General features: G+C 40.7%; 1 protein-coding gene across 20 annotated transcripts in view; it reads right to left on the bottom strand.

Moving 5' to 3' along the window:
* Positions 1-1622: 1622 nt before the first annotated feature.
* The window catches only part of DLG2 (discs large MAGUK scaffold protein 2), a 1033121-nt gene continuing 1008202 nt past the window's right edge, over positions 1623-26541 (bottom strand). For 13 of the 20 annotated variants that reach the window (XM_051620514.1, XM_051620368.1, XM_051620405.1 and 10 more), the window contains 7 exons: positions 25817-25916; positions 12775-12825; positions 11910-12011; positions 10475-10647; positions 9641-9750; positions 5047-5138; positions 1623-3996 (listed from right to left, as the gene is read on the bottom strand). In XM_051620514.1, the coding sequence (XP_051476474.1) occupies positions 3890-3996; positions 5047-5138; positions 9641-9750; positions 10475-10647; positions 11910-12011; positions 12775-12825; positions 25817-25916 (735 nt within the window). In that variant the 3' untranslated portion in view covers positions 1623-3889. Of the gene's footprint in view, positions 3997-5046; positions 5139-9640; positions 9751-10474; positions 10648-11909; positions 12012-12774; positions 12826-24869; positions 24916-25816; positions 25917-26541 lie in introns of all 20 variants that reach the window. The other 7 variants (XM_051620358.1, XM_051620396.1, XM_051620433.1 and 4 more) reach the window with 1 other exon arrangement.

Raw genomic sequence — 26541 nt, 5'->3', positions numbered from 1 at the left:
GTTTTCATTAGCACTGTTTTTCCTACAAATATCCTTTTCTGTTGTTGCTCACTGAGTCCTCTGGTCAGGGATACAGTTTGAAAAAATGAAAACTAAAGCAAAAATACAATTCAACTGAGTGCTGATGAGCAGGTAACAGAGAAGGTGTAACACCAACCATTCCTCTATAGGAAATGCATGTAGGTAGGTAGGTGGATGTTGTATAACTAGGACACTGTCACTGGCTCGTAGTGGTTATTAGCTCAGGTTCAACACTGCTCTCCAAGATGAGGATTTGAAATTTCAGTGCAACGGAGAGATTTCTTATCCTTGACTTTCACAGGGGGGGGTTCCTAGGACCCTGTCCACACCGGAGCATCAAACCATGCTAGCTACAAACACAATTACATCACAGAATATTTATCTAGAAACAGCCTTTACTACCAAAGAAATTACAAAGCGCTAGCATGGACAGGGTGTCTCTGTAGAAGGGGGAAGTCAGCAAGAGAGAGCCTCTTCCACTGGTGTGTGGTCAGGCTATCAGACCAGTGAGGAGAGCTGTTTCACCGAGCCCTGTTAGCAAGCTCTCAAGGAGTCAGTGCATGGAAGATGCTCTGTGGCAAGGAGAAATAAATAAGTTGTAATATTGCACATCTGCACAAAGCTAGCGAGATGGCGTCGTGATCATTCATGGGTGGACAAAAAGCTGTGATAATTTTGCTCCTGCTTAGACCCTATGGTGCTACACACTGTGCCAGAACATGAGAAATAGCACCAGGGGTGTGATCTGGCACTTTTCCTAAAGGGTCCAGCATTTGCATTTGTCTTATGGGTAGATGCTCACAAGTCTTTTACAAGGACAGCAGGGGAATCTGATTACGCTGAGGTGTGTTAGCTTCTCTGTGTGGTCTCAGATGCCAATTGCTGTGGGTTGTGAGTTTGGATTTACTTTCTTTTTTTTCCACCAGATGTAATTTGGCATGAATCTTGTGTTTCTCCTCCTCCTCCCACTACCACCCAGTATGATCTGAACAGCTGCAATGCAAAAATGCACTGCAGCTCTGAGGATGCTGAAACATGAAACGCAAAACATCAACGCACAAAACAAATGGGAGTACAAACTCTAAAGGAAATAAGACCTCTCACTGCTTCTTTTGGTGAATTGATTTTAAATATTTGTTTTATTTAAAAAAAAAAAAAAAGAGAAAAAAAAAGTGCAATGGCAACTCTAAACTGGAAGCACAAACAACAGACAGGGAAAAATAAATAATGTTACTACAGTAACCAAGGACTGATGGAAAAATTGATTGTACTCAGCCATAGTGTTACTGTTCACTGTAAAGCACAGCACATGACAAAGCAAAACAGTTACTAGTAGGATAGTACTGTAAAAGGCTGCATGCTGAACTAAGAAACAAAGAAGCAGATGTGATTGATTGCTTAAAAACAGAGCTGAAAATTCGAATGAAGTTCCTGCTTTAGGATACTTATTTTTCTCAGATCCGGTGGGCTATTTCCCAACCTGGGGCAATAGTAATTTGCCAGCATGGAAAAATCCATACTTCCAATGATTTGGGGTCACTCTGTGGATTTCTGCAGAATTAATAAAAATCTAAGCTTTCATTCATTTATATTTTGTAAAAAAACAAACAAAAAAAACCAAACAAAAAAATGAAGAAGTTTCTAGCCCTTCTGATTACAAAGCTCTTTTGGAGACTTAACTGAAACCCTTGTTTATAAATCTGCGCTGGCCAGGCAAGAAGATTAGCAGTAAAAGAAGTGTGAACTTCTCAAAGTTACCATAGTAGGGCAGTAAGTGAGGCCACCTCAGGGCCACTAAAATGCCCATATTTTTAACCCTCACTGCTGGTGGCTGTATTGCAAACATCCAGCTGGCCACGCTGTCTGCGGAGGTTGGCTGGATAGACCTGTCACCTTGACAGGGTGTAGAAACATCAGCTCCAAATAGAGAAGTAACTGAGGAGTCTATTCAGCATTTGCCCTTAAAACGTCCTTAAACATTAGGGTTGCTGTAGCCACCAGCTGATAAGCACTGGACTCCTGCAGTGCAGCAAGCAGGAGAGTGTGGGTTTTACAGAAAACTTGGTCCAGCAGCAGCAAAGGCCATTCAGTTTACTATCATAGTATCTCTTGCAGTTGTCCCCTTGTGTGTCAGAGTGAAGAATGGTGTCAGGATAAAAGGGAGGGCAATGTGAAACGAGAAAATACCCCACACCCCTCTCCTCTTCCATGCGCCTCAAACTGCAGTTCCACAGACTTTCCCCAAATCCCTCACAAATGCCCATTGCCTCAGTTTTTTGCTTTTAAGACCCTTGTTGACTGTGAAATGAATGAAGATACAAGTTAGTTTGTGACCTGCCTGCCTGCAGAGAGAGGAAAGATCAAATGCTTTTGGTATTTCCTTTAAAGGAGCAGGAAGAATCATAAAACATTTGGGGGTGAAGTGTGACTCCCTCCAGGAGAGAAATGATGAAGGGCATTCAGGCACTGACATTTTGCTTCTGAAAAATTGTCCATTTCAATTTGAAGATGCATTATCCTTTTGTGTTCAGAAAAGGTCCTACAGGGCAGTCAGTTCAAGAAATCTTTCCAGAGGAGTTAATCATGATTAAATAGAGACAAAGGAGAGGATTAAATTAAGAGAAAAACAAGATGACAACTACAATTTAAGGAATCATTTTGCTTGTAATTAATAATAGAGAATCTGTTATGGAACAGGGATAATGCAACTTGATGGTCCTCTTTACATTTTACAGTCACACAAGGGTGTAAATATTTAATCTTTCAATTAATTATTCTTTACAAAATATCTCACAAAAACATTTTTACCTATAGAAATTAGTTTCTATACATCAATATATTTTTTATTTTTATAAATTATTCCATCTTTAAGTGCCTTCTTTCAATATAAATGATAAAATAGACAATCAAAAATTTTAAAGCTTTTCCCAGTTGTATCCCTCCTTGTCAACATAGGTGCTGTGAATCCTCATACAGGTGTGTGTGTCCGCATGGGAATGTGTCTGTGTGCAGGTGTGGGTGATGTGAAATGCTTCCATCCTCTCCCACCCCCAAACTCTGTTAAGATAAACTTTAGTGTTACTAGTTCCTGATGTGGTAGTGTTTCCAAAGGGGAAAAAAGAAATGCTTGACTTGGTTTCAGAAATCGGAAGATGTGCATAGTTACCAAAGTCGAGGTGTACCAACTACAAATGTGCAATGACAAGCTTAGAATAGGACCCATCTCCCAGTCAAGTCAAAGAGCATCCTGCCAGTGACTTCAGTAGGAAGTGGACCAAGAACTCTGAGCTTGATTTTGCAAGGTGCATGTGGCCCTGATCTAGCAAAATGCTTAAGCCTGTGCTTAGCTTTGAGCACATGAATAGTCCTACTGGAACTGATGGGACCGAACGGCACAGGGAAGGGTCACAAGTGACTCCAAGTCAACGGGCTACTCATGTGTAGGAATTGGGGTCAAGTGCTGAGTGCCTTGCAGAATCAAGCCCTATATGAGGTTCAAGAGCTGGGAACTTCTCTTTAAAGCAATCAACACACTGAGCTCAGCCATTGAAACCGATCAGAATGTCCGCATGGGCACAGGAGGTGGCTAGCTCCCCTTGACTGAGGGTCTCCACGTCAAAAGTTTGTACCTACAACTGGTGCTCTGAGCACACAACAGATTTGCTTTATATGGTAGAAGTCTTTTTGTTCCTACCCTTTGACCCATTAGTGTCCTTCATGGCTTCAAACACTTTGTGTTGTACATTCATCAAAATTCACATTGACTGCAAAGAACATAAATGCAACAAAAACAGGAAAGCCTCCAAATAGTATATTATAGTTTTCTTCTAAATATTCTCCCGTCGTAGTCAGAGGTGCAGTGGCTAATTTATAATTTTTCCTTTGAAGGAATCCAGATGAAAGGCCCAGATTGTTCTTCAATTACAAGTTTGCATTGATTATAAATATCTTCTAAGCTATCTCCTTGGACAATAGCTGCAGTAAGAAAACATATTGACACTTCTTTTAATTGATATATTCTACAGCATCCAATGCCAGCAGATTTTCAGTGTACTCGTAGATACTGATGACATGAGAAGGGATACTGGCCCACTGGGATGCTGAACATGGAAAAGTCATACATGTGCAGATAGCAACTAAATTCAAATCAATGGCACCTTCTCATGACAGAGACCCACCTCCACTGCATGCAGTGTGAAGACTGGGCTAGGTTACTTTAGAGAACTAGTAGTTGGGTCCCAGGGGTGGGTAGCATGGGAGGTTCCCACTGTTGCACGTCAAGCTTTATATTTAATTCTATTTAGAAGCTACTTCAGCAGTGAGTAGCAGCAGAGTTACAGCCTATTCTTTTCCTGACCTGGTTATAATAAACCCACTCTTGGCTGTAAAAGTTAACTAGATCAGGCTTGAGCTGACAGAAGATAAAGCAACTGCAATGCAAGGCACAGTGTCTGTACTCCTAAATTCCTTGTCCCCTGGGCAGAAATCTGGAACTGCAGTTTGGATTACGTGCACTGTCAGCATGGGGAGAGACAACTGGAGGCTTTTGAGTGTTATCCACAAATACCCATCCCCTGAGTAGGGAGTTGCCTAAACCTGCCCAAGGGAAATGCTGGGACCCCAAGTAAGTCTCAAATGTTCCTCTTTTCTAGATCAGGAAGAAGGTGCCCTTCTCTTTCCCTCCCACGATCCATAACTTGAGCTTTTGTCTTGAGCTATTGAGGAATTCTTTGGTCTGTACAAATGCAATGATACAACACTTCTATTGACTTGATGAAAAGCAGTTTTGGGTCAGAGAAGGAATCAAATTCCTACATAGCTATTCCTTCAGGGCATCAAATCTGTTGAGGAGCTGAGTATTTCAACTGCTCTTGAACTTCAGGGAAGCAATAGTCTCAAGCCAGGAGTCCTTACTGTGAGCACACTATACTGATATGCAGTCTAGGCCAGAGACAGAACTGATCCAGTTGTTTTGCAATAAAATATTGTATCTCAGGAAAAACATTGTTTTTAATAAAAACATACCTGTAAAATATTCTCCAAATTCTTGTTCTAATTTAATTGCTCGATCATAGGTTTTCTTTGCTTGCTCCTCTGTAAGACGTTTATTCATTTCCCTAGAAACAGGAAATAATAAAAAAGTTTAGATTCTTACTAGAACAGCTTTCTAAAAGATACCTTTGACTGAGTCACAGATGGCTTCAGATCAGTATAAGAATCAAGTGGTTAAATTCTTTCATCCGTTTATGGGCAGTTTCAGAATTTTAAATTTGACTTCATTCTCATGTAGTATAAACCAACATTTCCAGACTATTTCCCGTTTCTCCACTACATTTTTATTTTGGGTTCACTATTCTACATTACAAAAACAAAATACGAGGCCCATGTCTGGTAACTGATAACTGAAATGGACTTGTGGCATCAGGAACCTATGGGTAAGTCTGGATGGCTGGAGGTCTCGAGTTCTAAGCACTCAGAGCACTCGTCCCTCATGAGCTGAAGCTCCTTCAGAAACTTCTCTACCTTCCAGGCCCACTGCTGAATGTCTCAGCTGAGTAAGGGGATCCAAACAGCTGAAATGAAAGCCAGATTTTTACAAAGGCTGGGGCTATGGAAATGAAATAATGGTTAAAGGCAGAATTCAGCACACTGAGACTTCTGACCCTGTAGAAGAAATCCCAGTCATTGCAAACCCTGTAAGGAAGTCTCAGAAGGACTCAACCAGGGAGACTTCTTGGTTCAGGTGGGGGTACGAGTTCCAGTTATAATGAGAAATCAAACTGAGTGTTTCCAGCAGGAAGAGTTAAGCTGAGTTATTTATTTATGTTTTCTGTTCCAGTCCTTTCTGATTAACTAGAAAGATTCCCAGTCAAGTGTGTCATGTAGATTCTAAAATTTACAGGGCACCAATAAATGTAAAAACATGGATGGTGTCAGTAACATTCTGTTATTGCCAACGTTCTGTTATTTGATGGAGCATTTCAGTCTCAACAGAGGCATTCTTTAATAACTTTCAGAAATGAGTTGTCTTGCCCATGCACACTCAGGTTTTAATACCACTGTCCTTGCACAGAGTCAAGCTCATACTCATTCAATGCCTTACATGTATAGGCCTGCAGATAGCCACATAAATTAGCAATAATAAATAGAGTCTGCTAGTTCTAGCATTTTTCACAGCATGGATTCATTTTTCTTAAAACATGATAAAAATTTTCAGAGGCCTCTAGGAAAGCAGGAGAAAGGAGCATCTTATGTTCTGTATAAATCTGATTTAATGCCTTGCACTGAATCACATGATTATGTGATAATGGGCAGAATAAATGATGACATGGGTGATGCATGTAGGAAATTAGGTGCATGATGGTGCATAAAAAAATGATCTATGAAGTGCACAACAGTATGAACTTGCTACAGCTATCTCCTACCTGGCTTCTGAAAAACACCCTGTACTATGTCCAGGATACTAAAAGGTATTTCTGGAAATGACTTAAAGCTGTTTATCTACATAACTAACCTTATGGCTGGGAACACTGCTTAGAAAAATCTCTCAGGAAGCACCAATGCAATGCAGAAAGCAGATTTATATAATGAAGGGTAAGAAAGGTTTCTTTTAAAAATTATGACAATTATTTGTGGATTATATAAATAGGTTTAATATATGCCAATCTGTGTTATGCTGCTAAATTTGTAATACTCCTAATTCTATTTAGTGGAAAGACTGGTATCTAATTGAGTTCAGGCAGGCTTCTCATCAGCTATGCCTGCTTGAACATATCTTTAGGTGACTGAACTAAAACTCTGCCTTGAAGTGGCACAAACCATTGCAAATTCTTTTGCAAACTGAACAATTTCATCTTAAGGACACTCAGACAATATTCTAGTGCTAACATCATCCTCCTTCCAGATCGATGCCAGGTAAATTCCTGAGAATTTTTCAGAGGAGAAAATACAAATGAAAGTATAAACAAGCATTGAAAATAGTAAGCACTATGAAACAAGTAGAAATTTGCATTACATTCTCAGAATCACAGAATCACAGAATCTTAGGGGTTGGAAGGGACCTCGAAAGATCATCCAGTCCAACCCCCCTGCCAGAGCAGGATCACCCAGAGCACACCACACAGGAACGTGTCCAGGTGGGGTTTGAATGTCTCCAGAGAAGGAGACTCCACAACCTCTCTGGGCAGCCTCTCCCAGGGCTCTGTCACTCTCAAAGGAAAGAAGTTTTTTCTGATGTTTATGTGGAACCTGCTATGTTCCAGTTTGCACCCATTGCCCCTTGTCCTATCACTGGACATCACTGAAAAAAGCCTGGCTCCATCCTCCTGACACTTGCCCTTAACATATTTGTAAACATGGATGAGGTCACCCCTCAGTCTCCTCCAACCTAAAGAGACCCAGCTCCCTCAGCCTTTCCTCATCAGGGAGATGTTCCACTCCCTTCAGCACCTTTGTGGCTCTGTGCTGGACTCTTTCAAGCAGTTCCCTGTCCTTCCTGAACTGAGGGGCCCAGAACTGGACACAATATTCCAGATGCAGCCGCACCAAGGCAGAATAGAGGGGGAGGAGAACCTCTCTTGACCTACTAACGACACCCTTTCTAATGCACCCCAGGATGCCATTTGCCTTCTTGGCCACAAGGGCACATTGCTGGCTCATGGTCATCCTCCTGTCCACCAGGACCTCCAGGTCCCTTTCTCCTACACTGCTCTCCAGCAGGTCAGCCCCCAACCTGTACTGGTCCATGGGCTTGTTCTTCCCCAGATGCAAGACTCTACACTTGCCCTTGCTAAATTTCATCAAGTTTCTCCCCACCCAGCTCTCCAGCCTGTCCAGGTCTCTCTGAATGGCAGCACAGCCTTCTGGTTTGTCAGCCACTCCTCCCAGTTTAGTGTCATCAGCAAACTTGCTGAGGGCACACTCTGTTCCCTCATCCAGGTTGTCAGTGAAAATATTGAATAGTACTGGTGAGTCAAGAGCTGCCGCTCCCCAAAAGCTCTCACTCCCCGCCCAGGGACAGGGGCTGGGACTGACTCCCTCCCACTCCATTTCTCTCTCTCTTCCTTCTCTTCCTGGGTTTTGCCGGGGGTTTCCTTGCGGTGTAGCCGCTGCAGAAGGGCTCCACCAGCACGATCCCTCGCTCTGGTGTCCTTCACCTCAGTGGTTTCACCGAAAAGAGGTTGTAGATTTGCCTGGGCTATAAAACTGTGCTAGTTTTATTCATGCCTCTTCCAATCCTCAGGAGAAAGGATAGAGAAGGGGGAGGACCATGATGTCCATTTTTCTTGAGCTTTAACCAGTTTGAAGATCACTTCCATTTCCTCCTCAGCCTTCCCTCCTTGATCCCAGGTAACTCCTGCTCCCCCTCCGCTTCCACGGTGGAACCTAAAGCCAGGCCAGAGCTCCAGCTGAGGCCTCATCCATAGCCAGTAAAACAGAATAACTGCCTGTTGTGTTCTTACACAACACTGATATTAACACAGCCAGTGGCAGTTTCCTTTTTTGCAACCACATTATCCACATTATTCATATTCCTGTGTGATCCATCTCAACTGCCAGATGTTTTTTTGCAGTACTACAGCTCAATTATTCCCTGCTTGTACTTGTGCATTTCATTTTCTCTCGTCTGTGTTGAATTTCATCCTACTGATTTTACACTGAATTTTAATCTCGTCTCCAAAAGTGCTTGCCACCTCACTCAGTTTTGAGTAATTCACCAACTTTACAAAAGTATTGCCCATTTCATCATTAAAGTAATTAATGAAAATAACAAGCAGTCCCGAAGAGGGACACAGCTCAAGAAAGATACTGGCAGGATTTCTGTGATCCTCCCAGTTGAACAGTGCCATTGGCAATGACTGAGTATGGTTGTGCCCATGGCCTCTAGTAATTCCCTCTGGACACTATTTCCTGAAGCTGCTACTGCAATACCATTATTGAGATCCATCTCACAAAAGAAGGAAGATTGATTTGGTGTTGTTGGCTACCTCTTAGAACCATTCTGTCCTCTCTGTTATTATACCTGAGTCTCTTAACTGTTCCCTGGATCCCAGTGTTTTTCTGAGCATTGAAATTAGGTTGCCTGGTGCCAGCATTAAGTTGGTACCTTCTCTTTCCTTCTCCAAGTGTTACATTTGCCCCCTCTTCGGTCCCATGGGTCCTTGCCTAACCTCCTACACACCTTCAAGTAAATGAAGGGCTGATGAAGAGGCACACACTGCAAATCTGACACAGGTTTACCCTCTGGTTTGCCCCCTGTGACCAGACTCTACACTCCAAGAGTACTCAAGGCTGGATGGGACAAGTCATGCTGCACGAGTCCTTAGTGAACTTGCTGCACAGGTTGGAACAAGTGCACTGAGCACTGGCAAGGAGTTCTTTATGGTACAGCACATAAGCCCACGTGTCCCAGTGTGAAAGGTTCAAAGGCAGCTTTGGCTTGTTCCTTCAGATGCTGGGATACAAGGGATGACAGGCAAGGAGGTCAAGTGTCTACTCCTCCCATTTCCTTTTGTTATTACTGATTTTAAAAGACAGGCAAAATGTAGACTCAAAAGCTGTGTTGTGCCACTTGAGACTGTACCCTGAAAATAAAATGTTTGAAGGAGTTCATACTCACATCAGAGGCTCCCATGATTTAGGTTTAATGAAGATAGCGATGGGATAGAGTTGTGCAACTTGTAGTCGTTTGATAGCATTTCCTGACACATCAAGTATACAGTGCTTGCCCTGTTGGAAACAGATGAGGATATGGTTATTTTTGCAGAGTTTCCCACAGATCACCCAAAAGGGGAGAAGGAATTCTGTGAGGCAGTGCCCTGGAGTGGGGCCATGACTGGTACACCAGGGGAAGGGGACTCCAGGGCATGTGCTCCACTCCTCTGCACTCCTTCCTTGGCTTTGGTGCTAATAAAAAACATACACTGGGGATATGGGAACAAACTTGGGCTTTATTTCTACTGGGATCAAATTTGCATGGAGGGCAGGAGAGGATTTTCTTCAGAGATGAGGAAAATCAGTTCATAACAATAAGGGGATGTCGATATTCTTATTGCTTAATTCAGTTCTTGTTGGTGTCAAAGACTCCCTCTGTCACCTGGGGCAAGTAATTTAATCTTATCTTCTTTGTTCTTTTGCCTCTGTGAAAGTGAGGCAAATTTATTTTCCTACCTGACAGAGGGAAGAGGGAAGGCTGTTTTGGGGTGTACTTGAGGTGTTAGAACCCTGAACTGATGTCAATACATCCAGGTACAGAAAGCACCAAAGATGTTGTATTTCAAAGTCAGAGGCTCCACTTCTGGAGTATTTATAAAGTCTTTATAAAAGTCTTTATAAATATTAGGTTGCCATTGTGCAGATGTTTTATAATTTTTGCAGAAGAATCATGTCTGATAGACAATGTGCAAACAAAACAGATCATGTGTCGTGGGCAATAAAACTATTGTCAACCTACCCTTTCTGCCACAAATCTCACGGACTGGACACTAGTTCCATATAAATTATCATTGTACTGCCCAGCTTCTATAAATTTGTGCTCTTGGATATCTTTTTCCATTTGTTCTCTTGAAATGACAAAATGATAATCTCTCCCATCCACTTCATAGTCACGCTTTGGCCGTGTGGTATCTGCATGGACAAAGGACAGAAGATGAAGAAGTCTGTAAAAATATTGAATGCAGAAAAAGCTGCAGTTAAGGGTTTGCTCAGTGGGCAATGCTGGGCCTGTTGTAAGAGGAGATGCTCCACATTTTGGAGCAGATCTTTGGCTACTACCTATTGTTTTCAATGGAGTTATGACAATAAAGCTGTCTTTTTAAAGGAATATCTTCTGATTTTACTTCAAATCAATAGTTACAGGCCAACATAAAATTAGGTTTAACCAGAATTCCACTTTTTTTCAGCAGGATCACACACAAATTCCAAATACAAAATGCATTCCAGATTATAAATCTAATCCTATTACAGGGATAAAATGAACCACAATCTCATCAAACGAATTTAGCCTTAATTATAAGACTGATCCTGATCTCATCTCTAGCAGTTTTAAGCTGGTATATTTGCAGAGACAACAGTTTAAAATGCAGAGAGACTGTAATTAGGGCCTGAAATAAACACTCAGCAAACTCTAATGATCCAAGATACAAACACTGCTTAATTCGTGGTCCAATATTGCTTTCAGATTAAACACTCTAGATCTCAAACAAATCACAGATTACTCTATTTTTATTGATGGATGCTGTGATGAATTGAAACATTTTAAATTTTACCAGTATTTAAAAATTTCATTTTATTTAAGAAACCACAGATTAACTAATTAATAAACTGAGTTAGAATCACAGAATTGTCATGGTTGGAAAGGACCTCTGAGATAACTGTGTCCAACCATCAAAACAAAAAAAAACCTCTAACAAACACAACCATACACACTCCACCAGAAAACACCCATAAAAAAAGTCCCCCAAACTGCCCCCCACAAACTTGGCCACTAGAGCATGCCATGAAATGCCTCATCTACACATTTCTTGAACACCTCCAAGGATGGTGACTCAATCACCTCCCTGGCCAGGCTGTTCCAGTGCCTGACCACTCCTTCAGTATAGAAATTCTTCCTAATATCCAATCTGAACCTCCCCTGCCTCCCTTTTAAACAAGGAAGACTCCTTGTTTAAAAAAAATGCTACAGTTTTTGAGACAATTCTTTTGAGAAATTGTTTTCAGACCTTCACAATCTTTTTTTTTGTTTGTCCCTTTTTTGTCCAATGGAAAAATGGCCTTTGAGAAACTCAAACACACAGAGTTCAAGGATACTGCTTTCACAGCAATCCACTTAATGTGTGGCACCAAGGGATACCACTTAGGTGCAGAACAAGGATTAAACTCATACTTACGTGGTACACATGACCCAAACTTATCAGGGAATTCAGATATCAAATCATCGTTGATCCGATCTTTCATAGGACCCAGAATAATAACTGGCCTGGTGTAATTAACTGAACAACAAAAATAAAGGCACATTTTACTGATCTTATTGGCAATAACAGTATATCTTCCCAAAGAAGAACTGACCAGAGTTGGTTTTATGCATGAAGTGAAAACTTAGGCATGCAATTTATTCATGAATAATTTATCTATTGGCATGGATAAGGAAAATGGAACAAATACCACCCATTTTGCAGAGCTCAGAGCTCTGTGATAGTGCATGCACACAGAGTTAAGACAAGAATGCGGAACTATAAATATTTGCTATCACTCAAAAAGGTCACTCCTGAATGCTTGCAGATGGACTCGCTCGTGAGGCATGGAAAGGAGATTGTAGGATTTTTTTCTCCTCAATTATGCGAGTGCATCCCCCAATAAATCAGGTGGGTGTGCTCCCATTTTCTGTTGCCTTCCCATAGGTTCGTCTACCCCAGATGGATGCACGTATCACATGAGAAGGAAAATAAAAGGCTTCCCATGTAATAATATCGCAGTAAATTTAGAAAATCTGCATCAATATTTGGTAGGCTAATTAATGTATTTATTAGTAAAGGCCATGAGAGCATGCTGGGGAGACCCTTGAGAAAGTTAGGAAGTGGGGGCTAGCAAGGGAGACCCTCACATAACTTCTTTTGTATGTGAAAGACTGAGTGGCCAAGGAAATGGAGCCATAGAGAATCTGGGGCTGGCACAGCAAGGCTTACTGCTCTGCTGGCCCCCAAATGTGAAATGAAAAATACAAGGAACTGTGTCAAAAAAGCAGATGGAACTTACTTTCCTGTCTGGTGACAGGTTCATAAGAAAGGATGCAGTCTTCTTGGCCTCCTGATGAGAGAAGAAAGAGGAGAGATTGAAGCTGACAAGTCATACATCAAGTACTAAAGCTTGATAAAATGCTTCACATAGAGACAGACTGGGTTCAACACTTCTCTCTGGTAATGCTCTCACCTGAACCATTCCAAAGTCTCTCATAACTTGAAAGTGTGGAGAACACTTTTTTTCTTCCCCTCCCTCCCCTGCCAGATGTTTAATCTGGAAATTGTTTTTTTTTTTCAATGTTGTGCATTAAGGCTTCATTTATTGGTTTGATAGCAAGGCTGTTTACAAGGATAGAGTAGAAGTTTCATATGCAATTCTTTTGCTTGCCTGATTGTTAGGGTCCTAACATGCAGCTGCAGGGAAAATCCACAGGCTATCTAAATTGAGCAATTTTTATCCTCAGAATAGATACATTTTGGTTAATCATCCTTCTGGCCATAAACTCCATAGTCTAGTTTATTCACAGTGTGGCATCTAGCTGTGAACTATTTTCTGACTCTTACCCTTTCCCTGAAGACAAATCTCACAGCATTATATTATACACACTTATCCTCCCTCCACTCCTGTTAGGACAGTGCTGTTTCCTGATGGTGACATCTAAAAGCAGAGAAATTTGCCATGGGAAATAAGTGGCACTCCATGGACCACGACTTTGGTGCAGATGTACAACCCCAATGCATCACTGTCCTCTCCACTACAAGACTGCAAGGGGAGAGGGGAGAGGATTCTTCAACCTACTGCATTAATAATTCCTGGATATTTCTTTTTCTAGGTCACTGTCACATACTTGGTAGCACATAAGGGCTCTGGCAGGTTCTAAATATGACTTAGGCTTAGCAATATTTAAAATTATGATTTTATTTTTACTCCGTTGAGCACTTATCTCTGAAAAGATCCACAGGAGAGATTTTGCAAATAAAGTAGATACTGCAGAAGAAAGAGTGCCATAAGGAGAACCAGGGCTTTATAAAATAGTCAGGATTGCCTCAATTTCTTCTGCTTGCACACACGTGAGTCTGCATCACATTATTCTGGTGGGCTCCTGCCAAACCAAAGTGTGCACATACAGGGGAAGTGCTGCCTGACACCTCATGGGTGAGGTAGGTAGAACTTAGAGGGGCTATAGCTCACCCTGAAGGAGTCTGACTGCTGTTTGAATCACTCTCAAGGCTCCATTAACTCTATGAACAAGGGATACATTGGGTGCAATGCCCATCTCCCAAGTAAGTACAAAACTTTTTGTGCTTCAGCCTTAAGCTGACTCTCACACTATGGATCTACTATGTTGAAAGATATTTTGTGATATATTATCTAGAGAGACGAGAAAAATGTGTAAGAAAGATTTTCAAGTAAAAATGATGTTGTAATTAAGGACAATGACTGAAAAAGCAAATAAAAAATGCAGTGATGTGTTAGAGAGAGAGAGGACAGGGTCAGCACTAACCTAGCCACTGTGCTGAAGAGCCAAAGGAGAAAATATAATTTTTAATAAAAGGAAGCTATTAGGCAGCTTTTGAGGACAAGGCAACATAACATATGAAGAGTGTGGATAATGGATTTTCTTCTCTATCTGCAAATGTTGGGCATTGGTATCACTTGCATAACTATGGCTTTTTGCAAAGCTAAAAACCTAGAATGATTGTTACACTAGGTGTCATGCATCAGATGTTTTATTTTCCCTTAAGTTTCTCTTGGAATTTTTGGGGTGGTATAAAACTCAGGATGCCCCATTCCCCTGGAGAGAAAACCATTCACTCTCCAGGCTGGATGAGCATCTCCTGCACTGCCTGCCCTCTAGCCCTGGGGGCCAAGGCAATGCTTTTCCACACCTGAGAAAGTCAGTCCTGGGTGGGTGTTGAAGCCATCACATACACTGCATGTGGAGAGGAGTTTATTTGTACAAATATGATCCTAAACTTGAAAATACCTGTTTCAATGGCATACAGATCTGCAGAAGGGGATTAATTCATTCTAATTTCAGAAACCTGTATCATGAGTGCTTATGTCTGTGTGAGTCCCTGGGTACTCTTTAAAGTCAATGGGTGCCTAAAAGTAGACAAGTGCTTACTCCAAGATTGAGTCATTTGACCTATTTTAGATATCTACTTTGGGATGAAAGAAAAAGTCAGAAGGACCTGTTTGTCTCTATTGTTCCACAGAGGCATTTAAACAGCAAGGTCAGATGCAGATATCTGCATTTAAACAGTAGAACCTCATGGGAGTGAAAGTGACAAACAGCTGAAGGAAAATCACCAATAACTTGACACTATTGTTTAAAAATGTCTAGTATTTGGTTTTGGCACACAATTATAACCCGCACAAATAAGCCAGCACAGATTTTACCTCCTGTTTTGCCCAATCTCTGGCAGAGATGTCCACATGCTAAAGCTGTTACATCCACACTATCCGTAGGGGATGGGCTTTGGATACAAACAAGCTTCTCATTTCAGAGAAGTCTTGTGAAAGTGTGGCCAGACTGAAGGCAGAAGAAAAAATCCCCAGCCCACTCAAATTTTGCTGAAGGTTAAGCCATTGGAAAGGGTTACAGCAAGAAAGGAGAAACTTTGAGCTAGACTGTGATACACAGGGACTTAAGAAAGACATCTGCCTGAAGTGAAGGCTCTTCAGCTCTGAGTTTCAGACTCAACCTGGAGAGGGAGCGTGGGGAAAAGCTGCACCATTTCCACTGCTTCACTCTTCTGGAAAAGGGCCTCAGGAAGCTCAAGTTTCTAAGTGAATAAAATCCTTCCAGACAAAATCCCTTAAGTCCTCAGAGGCTAGTAGGCATGTTAACTGGACGAGATGGTATTCTTTAATGATCTCTACTCAGTTAGTAATGCACGGGTTTGAAGTAGTCCATGAAGTATTAAGTATAATGAAGAGCTCTAGAGTCAGTCAGTAACTGGATTGCTATAACCTTGGGATGGCTTTGAGGTGTGAGATGCAGTGTCTTATTTATCATTTGATTAAGCCTTGTTTAACACTCACATTAACAGCTTAATTAGTACAGGTTAGCTATATTGATTTGGAAAGTCTTTGTGAAATTTAAGAGACAAAACAGAAAAAAAAAAAAAAAAAGCCCTTTCTGTAGGATTTTGGCATGGTCCTTGTTCTTCAGTAAAATTCCATCAAGTCAAAGAGAGAAGAAAAGAAAAAAAAAAAAAATAAGGGCAGGGAAGAAAGAAAAAGAAAGCTTTCCTAAGTTAATTTACTTATCAGTAAAATTATTGGAGGGCTTTCACTTTCCTAGGATTGCTATGGTTCTGCCTCCTTTTTTCTTGGTTTGGCTGTTAGTGATTTCATAGAATCACAGAATGGTTTGGGTTGGAAGGGGTCTTGATGATCATCTATTTCCAACCCCCCTGCCAGGGGCAGGGACACATCCCACTAGACCAGGTTGCTCAAATCCCCATCCAACCTGGCGTTTCTCATGCTTGGGAAGAGAAGAAAAATCTGGAGTTTGTTATGACTTGTAACCTTTTTAATTTGGGCAGAGAGGTTCTCTCTGGTCAGATGAGTTTCATAAGGACTACTAGTTGCATCTTTTAAAGGGTTTTATAGTGATTCAGAGGGGTAGCCCTAAAGTAGTTTTAAGGTCTTGTCTCTGTTTTCCTTTACTGATTAGATGGCAGAGAGTCTTTGAAAGACTCAAAACCCCTTTCAGTGTAGACCTGGCAGATATCAGGCATTTTTTGTGTAACCCATAAAGAGGCCACATGTCCTATTGCCTTGCCAGAGCTCTCCCACTGTGCTGGTGTAACTGCACCCAGCATGTGAGTGACAGGGCAGAAGAGCTGCTGTGAGTTGCTGTGGTGCAGCCACCATGTAACCAAACACCCACCCTCATCATGGTGGGAATCCATAGATTTTGGCATCCTAGTAGTGGCTGTGAACAAAAAAAGTAAAGGGATTTAAGGTAGTGAAAAACAAAAATGTAGTACTTATGAAGACAGCTAAAAATTATTTACAATTTTAGAAAAATCAAAGAGAATTTTTGGGTCATTAACACTTCTGGACTACTGGTGATGGTTACTATCAATACACATGTGAGAGAGCCAAACTAATTTTTTGAGCTCTTGCCTGACTTTTGTTGCTCAGCTGGATCTAGAATGAAAGAAGGCTAATTTTTCTGTCATCATCCACTGAGATTTTCGGGCTAGTGTATGGATTAATTGAGTTGTACTTGCAAGATCTTGGAGAAACCAGTTTCTTGTTTTGTTTCATCTGCACAGACTGTACTGGTCAGTCAATATCCTAGCTTCTATCTGGATCAAAATCTCTTTCCTGGACCTCTATTTATGTAAGTAAACACATTATTTTTTGGAAATACATTGATAACTTTGAGAGACTGGAAATCCAACACATAAGAAGACCATCGGTAGTCTGAGAATGAGCTTATGACTGAAAAGGTGGTCAACGGGCACTATATGTGCATCAGTAAAGCTTGTGAGGGCATAAAATGAAACTTTAATATTTGTGCCAATTTGAGTGTGTCTGAGTAAAATAGTGATCCTTGTGGAGTGTAAGAGCCCAAGTAAGGGTCCCAGTTAATCAGTGGACTAACAGAATAATCAGGACTCCTTTAACCTTGTTCCGAGTCTTCAGATCTCACTAAGAGGGACTTGCTGGCAGAGGGTAAGAATTTTTGTTTCTAACAATTTTCCATACTTTTAACTTTTAGTCATGGATTGCCTCTCTAGATAATCGGTGTAATCACAACCAGTTATGCAATTAGGCTAAAAAGATGTGGTAATGTGTTTGTAATTTTGATGACAGCTGTAAAAACCTTTACTGAACTACGTGAAGAGCGTTACAACACATATGCAATAGAGAGACTTGAAATTCATGGCCATTATGAAAATCATGCCTTGCAAAATACAAACTGATGAGTCCAGGGTAAAAAATATGTTCTTACAAGCTTGGCTTGACAAAGAAATCAGAACATCTTATGTTACAGAGCTCAAAATAAAATTTCAATCATGGTTTGATTAGCTGGTTCAGGGACAAGTTGAAGTTGGCTGCATGTATCCTCATCACAAAAAGAACAACTTTACTTTCTGCTAGACCAGGACTTTATGTATCACTCTGCAAACTTGGATTTACTGCTGAGAACAAGGGAAAATCAACTAACATAGTTATAGCCTTCCTATTAGCATGTCCAGTGCAATGCAGCAGCATTGGGGCAGCTCAGCCCCTTTTAATTCCTGGTTCAAAAGTGAGTTTTAATTGTGGGTTGGTTTTGTTTTGTTTTGTTTTTTTAAATAAAGGGCTAGATTTTGCTATCAAATATGTTTGTGGTTTCCCCTGAAGTTAATGGAGTTGAAGGTTATCTGTGGGATAAAGAAAATCCCACTGTTGGCTCCAGCTCTTTTGCACGATACAAACCCAGTGTTGAGAGCACTGGCAGAAGAGATCAGGTTTACTATCTGCAACAGCCTTGTTGCTGAGAAGTGGTCAAAGAATTTTCTCTTGGGATCACACAGGAGGGTTTCCAATTATATTGTTATTTTGAAATAAAAAGGTATCTGGCTTCTGCAATTTTTTTAACCCTAAGCAAAGATTTTGTTAACCTTAAGCAAAGATGATTTTGTTAACCCTCATGCCCAAGACATGAGCAATACTTTGGACAAATACTTAAATTTTTAAAACAATACATTTTTCTAAATAAATCAAAATATCTCCAAGAAAAAGCCTAGTCAGTTTGTAATGAATCTAATAATCACTGTCCAGGGCATAGCTTGGACAGCTCTCAGAAGCCTTTAACATCATTTTGTGTAGTTGCACCCTTGGTTTGGAATGGTTCTAGGAATGATCAAGTAGTACAGGTTTTGACAGTAGCTACTTTTCACTAAATGCTCATCATGAGAAGCAAAAGTTAGAGAAACATGTTCAAGCAATTGCCAAAGACCCACGAGAAAAAATGCAGAACACCTCACTCTGGACTTCAAATGGCCTGTTTTTATAGGGACAAATATGAACATCTGCAGGAGAACATGTGGCACTTCCAGTAATTTCTTACCCACAGACCAACCCCCCCCCCCCTTTTTTTTTTTTGTGTGTGTGCTGGCCAAGGTGTGAATTGCTGATTTCATAGAATCACTGAACCAAGAATCAGTTTGGTTGGAAAAGACCTTTAACATCATCAAGTCCAACCATTAACCTAACTCTGCCAAGTCCACTGCTAAACCATGTCCCTCAGCACCACATCTACACATCTTTTAAATACCTCCAGGGCTGGTGACTCCACCACTTCCGTGGGCAGCCTGTTCTAATCCTTCACCCATGCAAAACCCTTGAGCTCTCCAGCAGTTTTCTGTTTGTTCCCCATTAATTTTTTAGCTTCACTTTGTTTTTCTCCTCTTCGTATGCCCCATTTCTCCTGTGCACTGTGTCACAATGAACAGCTTTGCAACATGGCTGGCTCCAGGTGGAGTTAAAAAAAGCTTGGTTCTGTGGCCACGACCCTGTTCCCAGCTATCCAGATGCAACCAAGAAGAGCAGAAATGTTATGTTACCTTATTCTACCAGGAATGAGCTTTACCCTGAGCACCTATTATTTTTCCCCCTTTCATTAGGAATAATTAAGTTAGAAGGCAGTGAGGAATATATCTTTAGTAAATGTTCACAGACTAGTATGAGGGGTACTGAGGCTTCTACTGTGCAGTGTTCTCTCTCAAAAGTCCCCCACAGTCAGAACTGCATTGAAATAAGACAACTCAGTAAGGCCTCATCTCTCTTCTCTCCATGCTCTCACAATTTGTTGACTGCTCTCTCTGACCACCCATCTCTCACTCTCCTCTGTCTGAATCTTTTCTGTTCTGAGTAATAATTTTTCTAGGGGAGATTAGCTGCAATGAGCTGTGTGATGGAACCTACTGTTGATGTAGGGTAGCCTAGAGATCTAGACGGTAACCAGCTGGAATCAGGAGAGCATGAAGTCCCCACAGGAGATACACTGATATATGGTGGACATGTAGGAAGTGAACATGCAGTCAGGTTAGAGCTGATATGCCATCTGAAACTGATTTCCAGCTGGTAACCAAAACTGCTAGTTGCCCAGGGTCAAATGTCATGTCAGCACACACCAATGAATCCTTAGCAAATGGAGTTAGTGCTTTTGGGCACTAGGTCCTGGATTTTAAAGCCACTTTCATTTGGGATAACATACAATTGGCTTCCTCTGCTCCTAACTGGCACAGCTCTCCCACAGGCAGAGAAGGAAGCCCTACCTGCATCTTCTCCATTAGGCAGCAGGTGTGGGTCACACCAGTAATGTGTGGGGATCTTCAGCCAACAGAATGTAGGCTGGATGCTTCTGGGGTGAGACAGGAGCTTGGCCAGATGGAAACCCCTCTAGAAGGAGAGTGAGTGCCTGCCATGGGCAGTTGTTACCCCAACACTGCTTTTCCTTTCAAGATCTATATCTAACTTCCCCAAACCGTTTCTATCCCCTTACTTGCACCTCTAAACATACACTTTGCTCCAAGCTATTGCGCAGTCAACAAGGAACTGTCTATCTGGCCTGTCATATGATGAAATTTGGGAACCAGCTATTGTGCACCTGTCCCAGATGTTTGGCTGGAACTGGGCACCCCTGTTAAGTCTCCTGTCTGGGATATGTATCAGTCATGGGATATGCTCAGCCACCAGACTAGATTCTCCTCTGAGCTATTACCCTGAGCTCACCCTGAAATAACCACACCTGGAGGAGATCTGACTCATGCAAACTTTTGAAAATTTAATCTATTGACTCATTCCTAATTGCAAAATCAGTCTGGGGAAAGAGCATCTTATATTTCAAACATAAAATCCTCCTCTCCTCCTCAGCAGAGGACACATTAAAAATAAAGAGGTTCAGAGTTGGATCTTGGCAGTTCAAGAGTACCTACTGTTTTCTTGTGACTCTGGCAATTGCTTTCAAGGAAACCTTTGCAGTACAAGAGAATACAAACTAATTTACTATTTCTGAATTGCATAAGATTAGCTGCTTTCCTGAAACAAACCAGTGGTTATTAACAGAGCTCAACTGCTATGCACTAGTTCAAGACTAGTAAATATGAGGTATGATACCAATGATTACCTGAATGTATGTGGGTGCTTAGCACAAGTGCTGAGTGACTGGTGGAAAACTTGATTTGCTAGGCAAATGGCTTGAAAAAAATTAAACAACTGGGTGATTTAGCAAGCAATCTTTGATTTTAATTACTTTTTATTACACTTAAAGCTATGAATTTAATGCCCTTTCCTTTTGCTTTTCAACCCTTCCAGTAAATAGTTAAATTTTTAGGTTACATTCCTGTGTATTCCTAATAATTATCTAGAATGTACAATATGCCTTCATATATGACCCCATGGAGTCTGTAATTCCTATCAGATCAGGTTACAAGGTTGGGATGTCCACTTACAGGGAATCAGTGACATTCAGTGGTCAGTGGCAGTGTCTAAGGGGTGAAGGTCTATCTTACCTTTTTTTTTGAAGACTTCAATATGCATTAAGAAACCTACACTGCCAAAATTAGGGACCCAACAAATTTTTGGTGACTATTTCTTAGCTCTTCATATAAGCATGCAGAAATGCAAGTAAAAGCAGTGGCCTTGTGAAGAGGATGCCTTTTGCATCCTCTCCTATAACTATGGAGTAAGTTTACTCTTAAAAGATTATGAAGAAACTGCCCCCCCTCTCCTGAAAGAAACTTTTAGTCACTAAACCACCTAATTCTGGCTGTCACAGGCTACCCAAAGCCAGGTTTGGTTTTATGTCCCAGGATACATCCCAGATAACAACTTTCCTCCCTTTCCTTCTAAAGGTTGCCAGTTTTCTTTTATAGCTTTGCACTCAAGATGTGGTTGTAAATTTGAATTCCAAGCCATTTGCTCCAACTGCTTTTTTAACGTTAACAAAAGAGTAGCAAGGAGAGAAACAAAATAAAAGAAACAAATAGAACAAGCAATGCAAAGTAAAAGGACTAATGAAAGCAGTAACTTACTGTAGCTACTTTCACTATCGCTGGCATTAGAAGAAACATGTTCTGCAAGAACAGTACAGCAAATTAAAGAACAAAACCAAGCACCACGGAGCTGCAGAAACTTAAAAGAACTGCCACACTCATGCAAAGGTTGTTGTGCAGAGAGGAAATAAAAATTATGCAGTGACATCACCTGAAAACTCTCAGATAATTTACACAGGTAAGATGAAAGCTTTATCTCTTGTGGCATTTCAGAGAGAGAGTAGGTATTAGCTAGTGATATACATCAGGGCAATGCCATGTCTTTTATTGAAGAGACATATCATGACATCTCAACTTCATTTCAAAGTATATTATGGCCCATTTGCATCTCACTGAATGTCCTGAGTAATTTCATGAAACCTGAGTGTCTGCTCATATTATTCTGCACTATCACTAAAGTGCATCATTGGAACTATTCCTGCAAAACTTCTAACCCGTGTCTATTATTAAACATTATGCAGTCTCCTATAGGGTTAAAAAATTAGCATGAAAATTATTTTGCATGACAAATACTGTAACTATCTCTTTTACCCTGTCAAAAGAAAAAAAAAAAGAAGACAAAACTAACAACAAAACTAAGAAAAATATGGAAGAAATCTTTTTTCAGACATTACCTAGCCTCAGAATTTGAGCTAGAGCATGAAAACCTTTACCAGACCAGTCTGGATGGGTGAATAGGAATGTAAGAACTAATATGATGGGGCAGACCTGTGGTTTGGCAAATCTAGTGTCCTATTTCTATTATGGTATTATTTAAAGGAAGGTGCAATCTATACCATGTGAAGTTGCTGTTCCCAAATTCTAGTCAGCATACTGCTTATGGTCAGCCAAAACATGCTATATGGTCTCCAGGAGGTCTGTAGAACCACATTTAATGGTGGTTTTAGTAGTCCCTGTAGTAGAAATGTTGACTGCTTTTCACCTGAAAGATCATTTGTCAGCTGAAGCTTTTCAGCTGGTCCAGGACATTTAGAAGCCAATGGTATAATGGCTATATAGTGGGGAACCACCTTGGGTTAATGAGACATGGGTTAAATGGACAATGGGTAAAAAAAAGTCACCTCCTGACAAACACCAGGAGACAAAATTGATCCAATATTTTTCATTAAACCAATGGGCAGATTAGGCTGTGGGTGGTGACCCATAACACTCACCTGCAACTGCCTCTAAACATTCCCAGTGGAAGAAGGAACTCATAAAAGCCAAGAACCCCCTGGGATGAACCCAGAATGGATGTCATAAAAGGGTGACTATAGGAACAGTGCCAAGACCACCTCTTCTCTGCAAGGTGCTGCATTTCCCCCATGTACTGATCTAATGGCTTAGGGTTCATAGAGTGGGACAGAGGGAGTTATTGAAGCAGCAGAAGTGAGAGGGGATGATATCTGATAAAAATATTAATGGAGAACTTTGATCTTGGGTTTAGTAAGAATAAGAATAAAATATTAAACTTACATTTTAAAGAAAACATACTGACTTTTGAATATTTCATAGCAAGTTGACAAGGGTTGTCTCAAACTAATATGCTATACACAACCTCAAAGAACTTTATTAAGTAAGAACAAATATCCTTCATAGTAAGAACTGCCATTATAAAGCATATCTGAGTTGAAAATTAGTGAAATTTGGATGGGCGGGAATGTCGAGGTGTGTCAGTAAGTGAAAGCTAAGTGCAATATTAATAGAGAAACTAGAGCCTACATATAACCCCTGTGCTACTTAGTAATTTGCACAATTCAATTATCTCCTTTCATACAGTTGGATATTCTGGAGATTTGTCTTTCTGAGGACACAGATATTCAGGAAGGTTATCAGATCAGAAGTATTTTACTTCTCTTTAGTGGGGAAGAATCTGCATTTGTGGCTAATGAGCTGCTATGACACTACTTGAAGTAACAATCCTTACAATTCAGGTGGCAGCGACTATTGCTATCACTGACAAAACCAGCCTTGCAGAACATACAAGAGATGAAGCTTTCATCTTTAAACTGCGAGCTGCTGTATGGCTTAAAGTTAAACCATTAAAATGTCTCTTCAACAAATCAGTCAAAACCAGAATAATCTCTAAAATTGTTTGCATGGATGTGCAATCCTGCAATTAAAAAGCACATACAAAGCAGCTGGCGATGCAGCGTTAACATTCACGCACCTTCTGCTCCAATTATTTGGCACTTAAGACAAAAAGAATAAGAACCCAGGAAGCAGCAGCCAAATGCATGCAAGTGGCATTTCGTTGAAATTGTTTAGCTCTGGATACAGAATATAATGTAGCTATTTATACAGGAATCAGCTGCAAATATGTCACTCTATAGAATTTTTCTAGTCTAACTTTTGAGGAAGCAAAAACATTTCTGAACAATGATCTGACACGTTACACATTCCGCAATGCCCAGTCTTGAGACAGGATTGCTGCATCAGAAAAAGAGATTGATTAAGGTTGCATGACAGAGAATAGGTTGCTAATGGTGAAATGGGGTCCAAGACTAGCTTTGGAGAAGTCATGGTCTTCTCCAGCCTGTAAACAACTTCTTCCATGAATAACAAATACTAATCTAGAATCCAGCAAAGGAACAAACACTCCCATGCAAAAAGCTGAAAATGCAGAAGCAACAGCATGAAATAGTTTTCTATTGATCTCCTCGGGCTGTGATCAGGTTACAATGTTTGACTTTTCCTTGAGATGGAGAGGGAGGGATTGTTGCTGAAAAGAATGGTCTAGGCAGCAAAACGAGTTCTAAGTATGCTACTCTACAGAACTGCCAGGATGGGAACAAGAACATACTGTCAGAAACGAAAGGTGTTGTTACAAAAGAAGTGAAAGTGTCTGCTTGATACACTGTATGTTATTTAATATCGTCATGCAGAACAAAACGATCGAAACATTTTTAATGCATTCACAGCTGGGTAACAAATAAAACTCTGTCTTGTGCATGCTAGGAGTGGAGGGTCCTCAGAGAAGGAACAGAAGCCAAAACCAAACCAAACGAACAAAAAAAAAAAAAAAAAAAAAAAAATTTACAGTGACCATTCCTGGGAACTTACTCAGAGTCTTTGTTCCATAACCGTCGTCACCTAATCCGGGGATGTCCTGCACGGAAGTCCCCAGAGAGAGCAATGAGAAAGGAAGAACAGCCGCAGAAGAGGAAGGAAGAAGTCAGTGGAGTTGAAATGGATACTACCATGACTGACCATGTTGATTGAGCAATCTGGATCCCTGCTTTTTCTTTCGGAAACAACTTTAACCCCATATTCTATGGGAGTGCAGCCAATGAAAAAGGCAGTGACCATGACACGTGGCTTTTGGAGCTGTGAGGATGAAGGAACAACCAGATAAATAAAGTCCCAGAAACGATCCTCAACAAATAAATTTAGGAGAGAATTATTAAGAAAAAGAAGTGAGTATTTAGTCTGGGATTCAGCATATAATTGTAATATTGTGGGTTCTGCATACAATTTAAAGACAAAGTAAATATCCGGGGAGGCACACATTCCAAGATCTGATTTACTTGTTAAACTGTTAGCACAAATGCTTCATTTATCGGTTAAACTTTCAGTGAAGCTGCCCATGACCATCAACTTGGAGAATGTCAAAGCCAAATAAAGAGATTAGAGCAGAACTTTTAAAAAGTAATAATTTAGTTTAGTGTTGTGAAAGAAATCACGTTTGCATTATTTTGAGCCAGTTCTGATCTGGGAATATTTAATCAGACACATTTTTGGATTTATGGCAGGTGCCACAACAACTCTGAGGAGCCATGTTTGCTCTTTGAAAAGTCAAGGCCACTGTTTTACTCTTCTGGAAATGCTGTTTCCAGGGAAGGAAGGACCAGCTGGATCCAAACTGCAGTCACACATTGGTCACAGTAGTAATACCTCTCCTGCCTGCCTACGACAGATTTTTGCCTATATGTGTGGGATACTGGCATCATGCGTGTCACCCATTTTTTTTGTGCTGCTGCATGTGACATCGTCTCCAAGAGTTTACTTACGTTCTGGATCACTTGTTTCCTGCTCACTCTGCTCCTTGCTCTTGTAGAATGGGAATTTTCGTGAAAAGATGAAGTTCTTTTTACGCTTGTCATTGAATGACTGTGAAGGAGAAAAGGCATGGGGCAAAAACAGGGACGTCTAATTGTTGTCACACTCATGCTGACAAAACAACTAGTTTGTAAAAGTGGAGAGAACTGTAGTGACTCAAATCAGTCCAAACCAAGTGGCTGCAAAGAATTGGAGGTGGCTGTGGTGAGGTCTGCAGGTTGAAGGCAAAGCCCCTGGAGACTGGATCGATTTGATTACAGAGGTTCCAAATCACAACCTTCAGCTCCTTATTTGGAAACTATCGTGTTTGGCTTGTTCCGATAAAGGGCTACAGATGACTCAGCATGCTTTGAGATCAAGCCACTCATCTTTAATCATAGCAGACTGTGCACAGAATTAATTAACTGGCTAAAAAAGAACAGGCTGTAAAGTGGGAAGTGGAAGCCTTTGATTTACTTGTAGTAGGTATGTGAATTCAGTCCTGTACCAATTGAAAGAAAATATTTTTTTTTCTGGTAACTGCTGCTGTTTTCATAGTGTTTTATTTGGTCTCTTAATCAACAACTTTTAAAGTATGTTATAATGTCTTTTTTTTTTTTTCATAATCAAAAGAAAAAAACCTTCATTTTATTTTTTACATGTCTACTTTCTTATCAGGCTCCTATGGATATGCTTT

This window comes from Apus apus, chromosome 1 (genome assembly GCF_020740795.1).
Source record: "Apus apus isolate bApuApu2 chromosome 1, bApuApu2.pri.cur, whole genome shotgun sequence".
Lineage (NCBI taxonomy): Eukaryota > Metazoa > Chordata > Aves > Apodiformes > Apodidae > Apus > Apus apus.
This window is presented reverse-complemented; position numbering and strand designations above follow the sequence as displayed.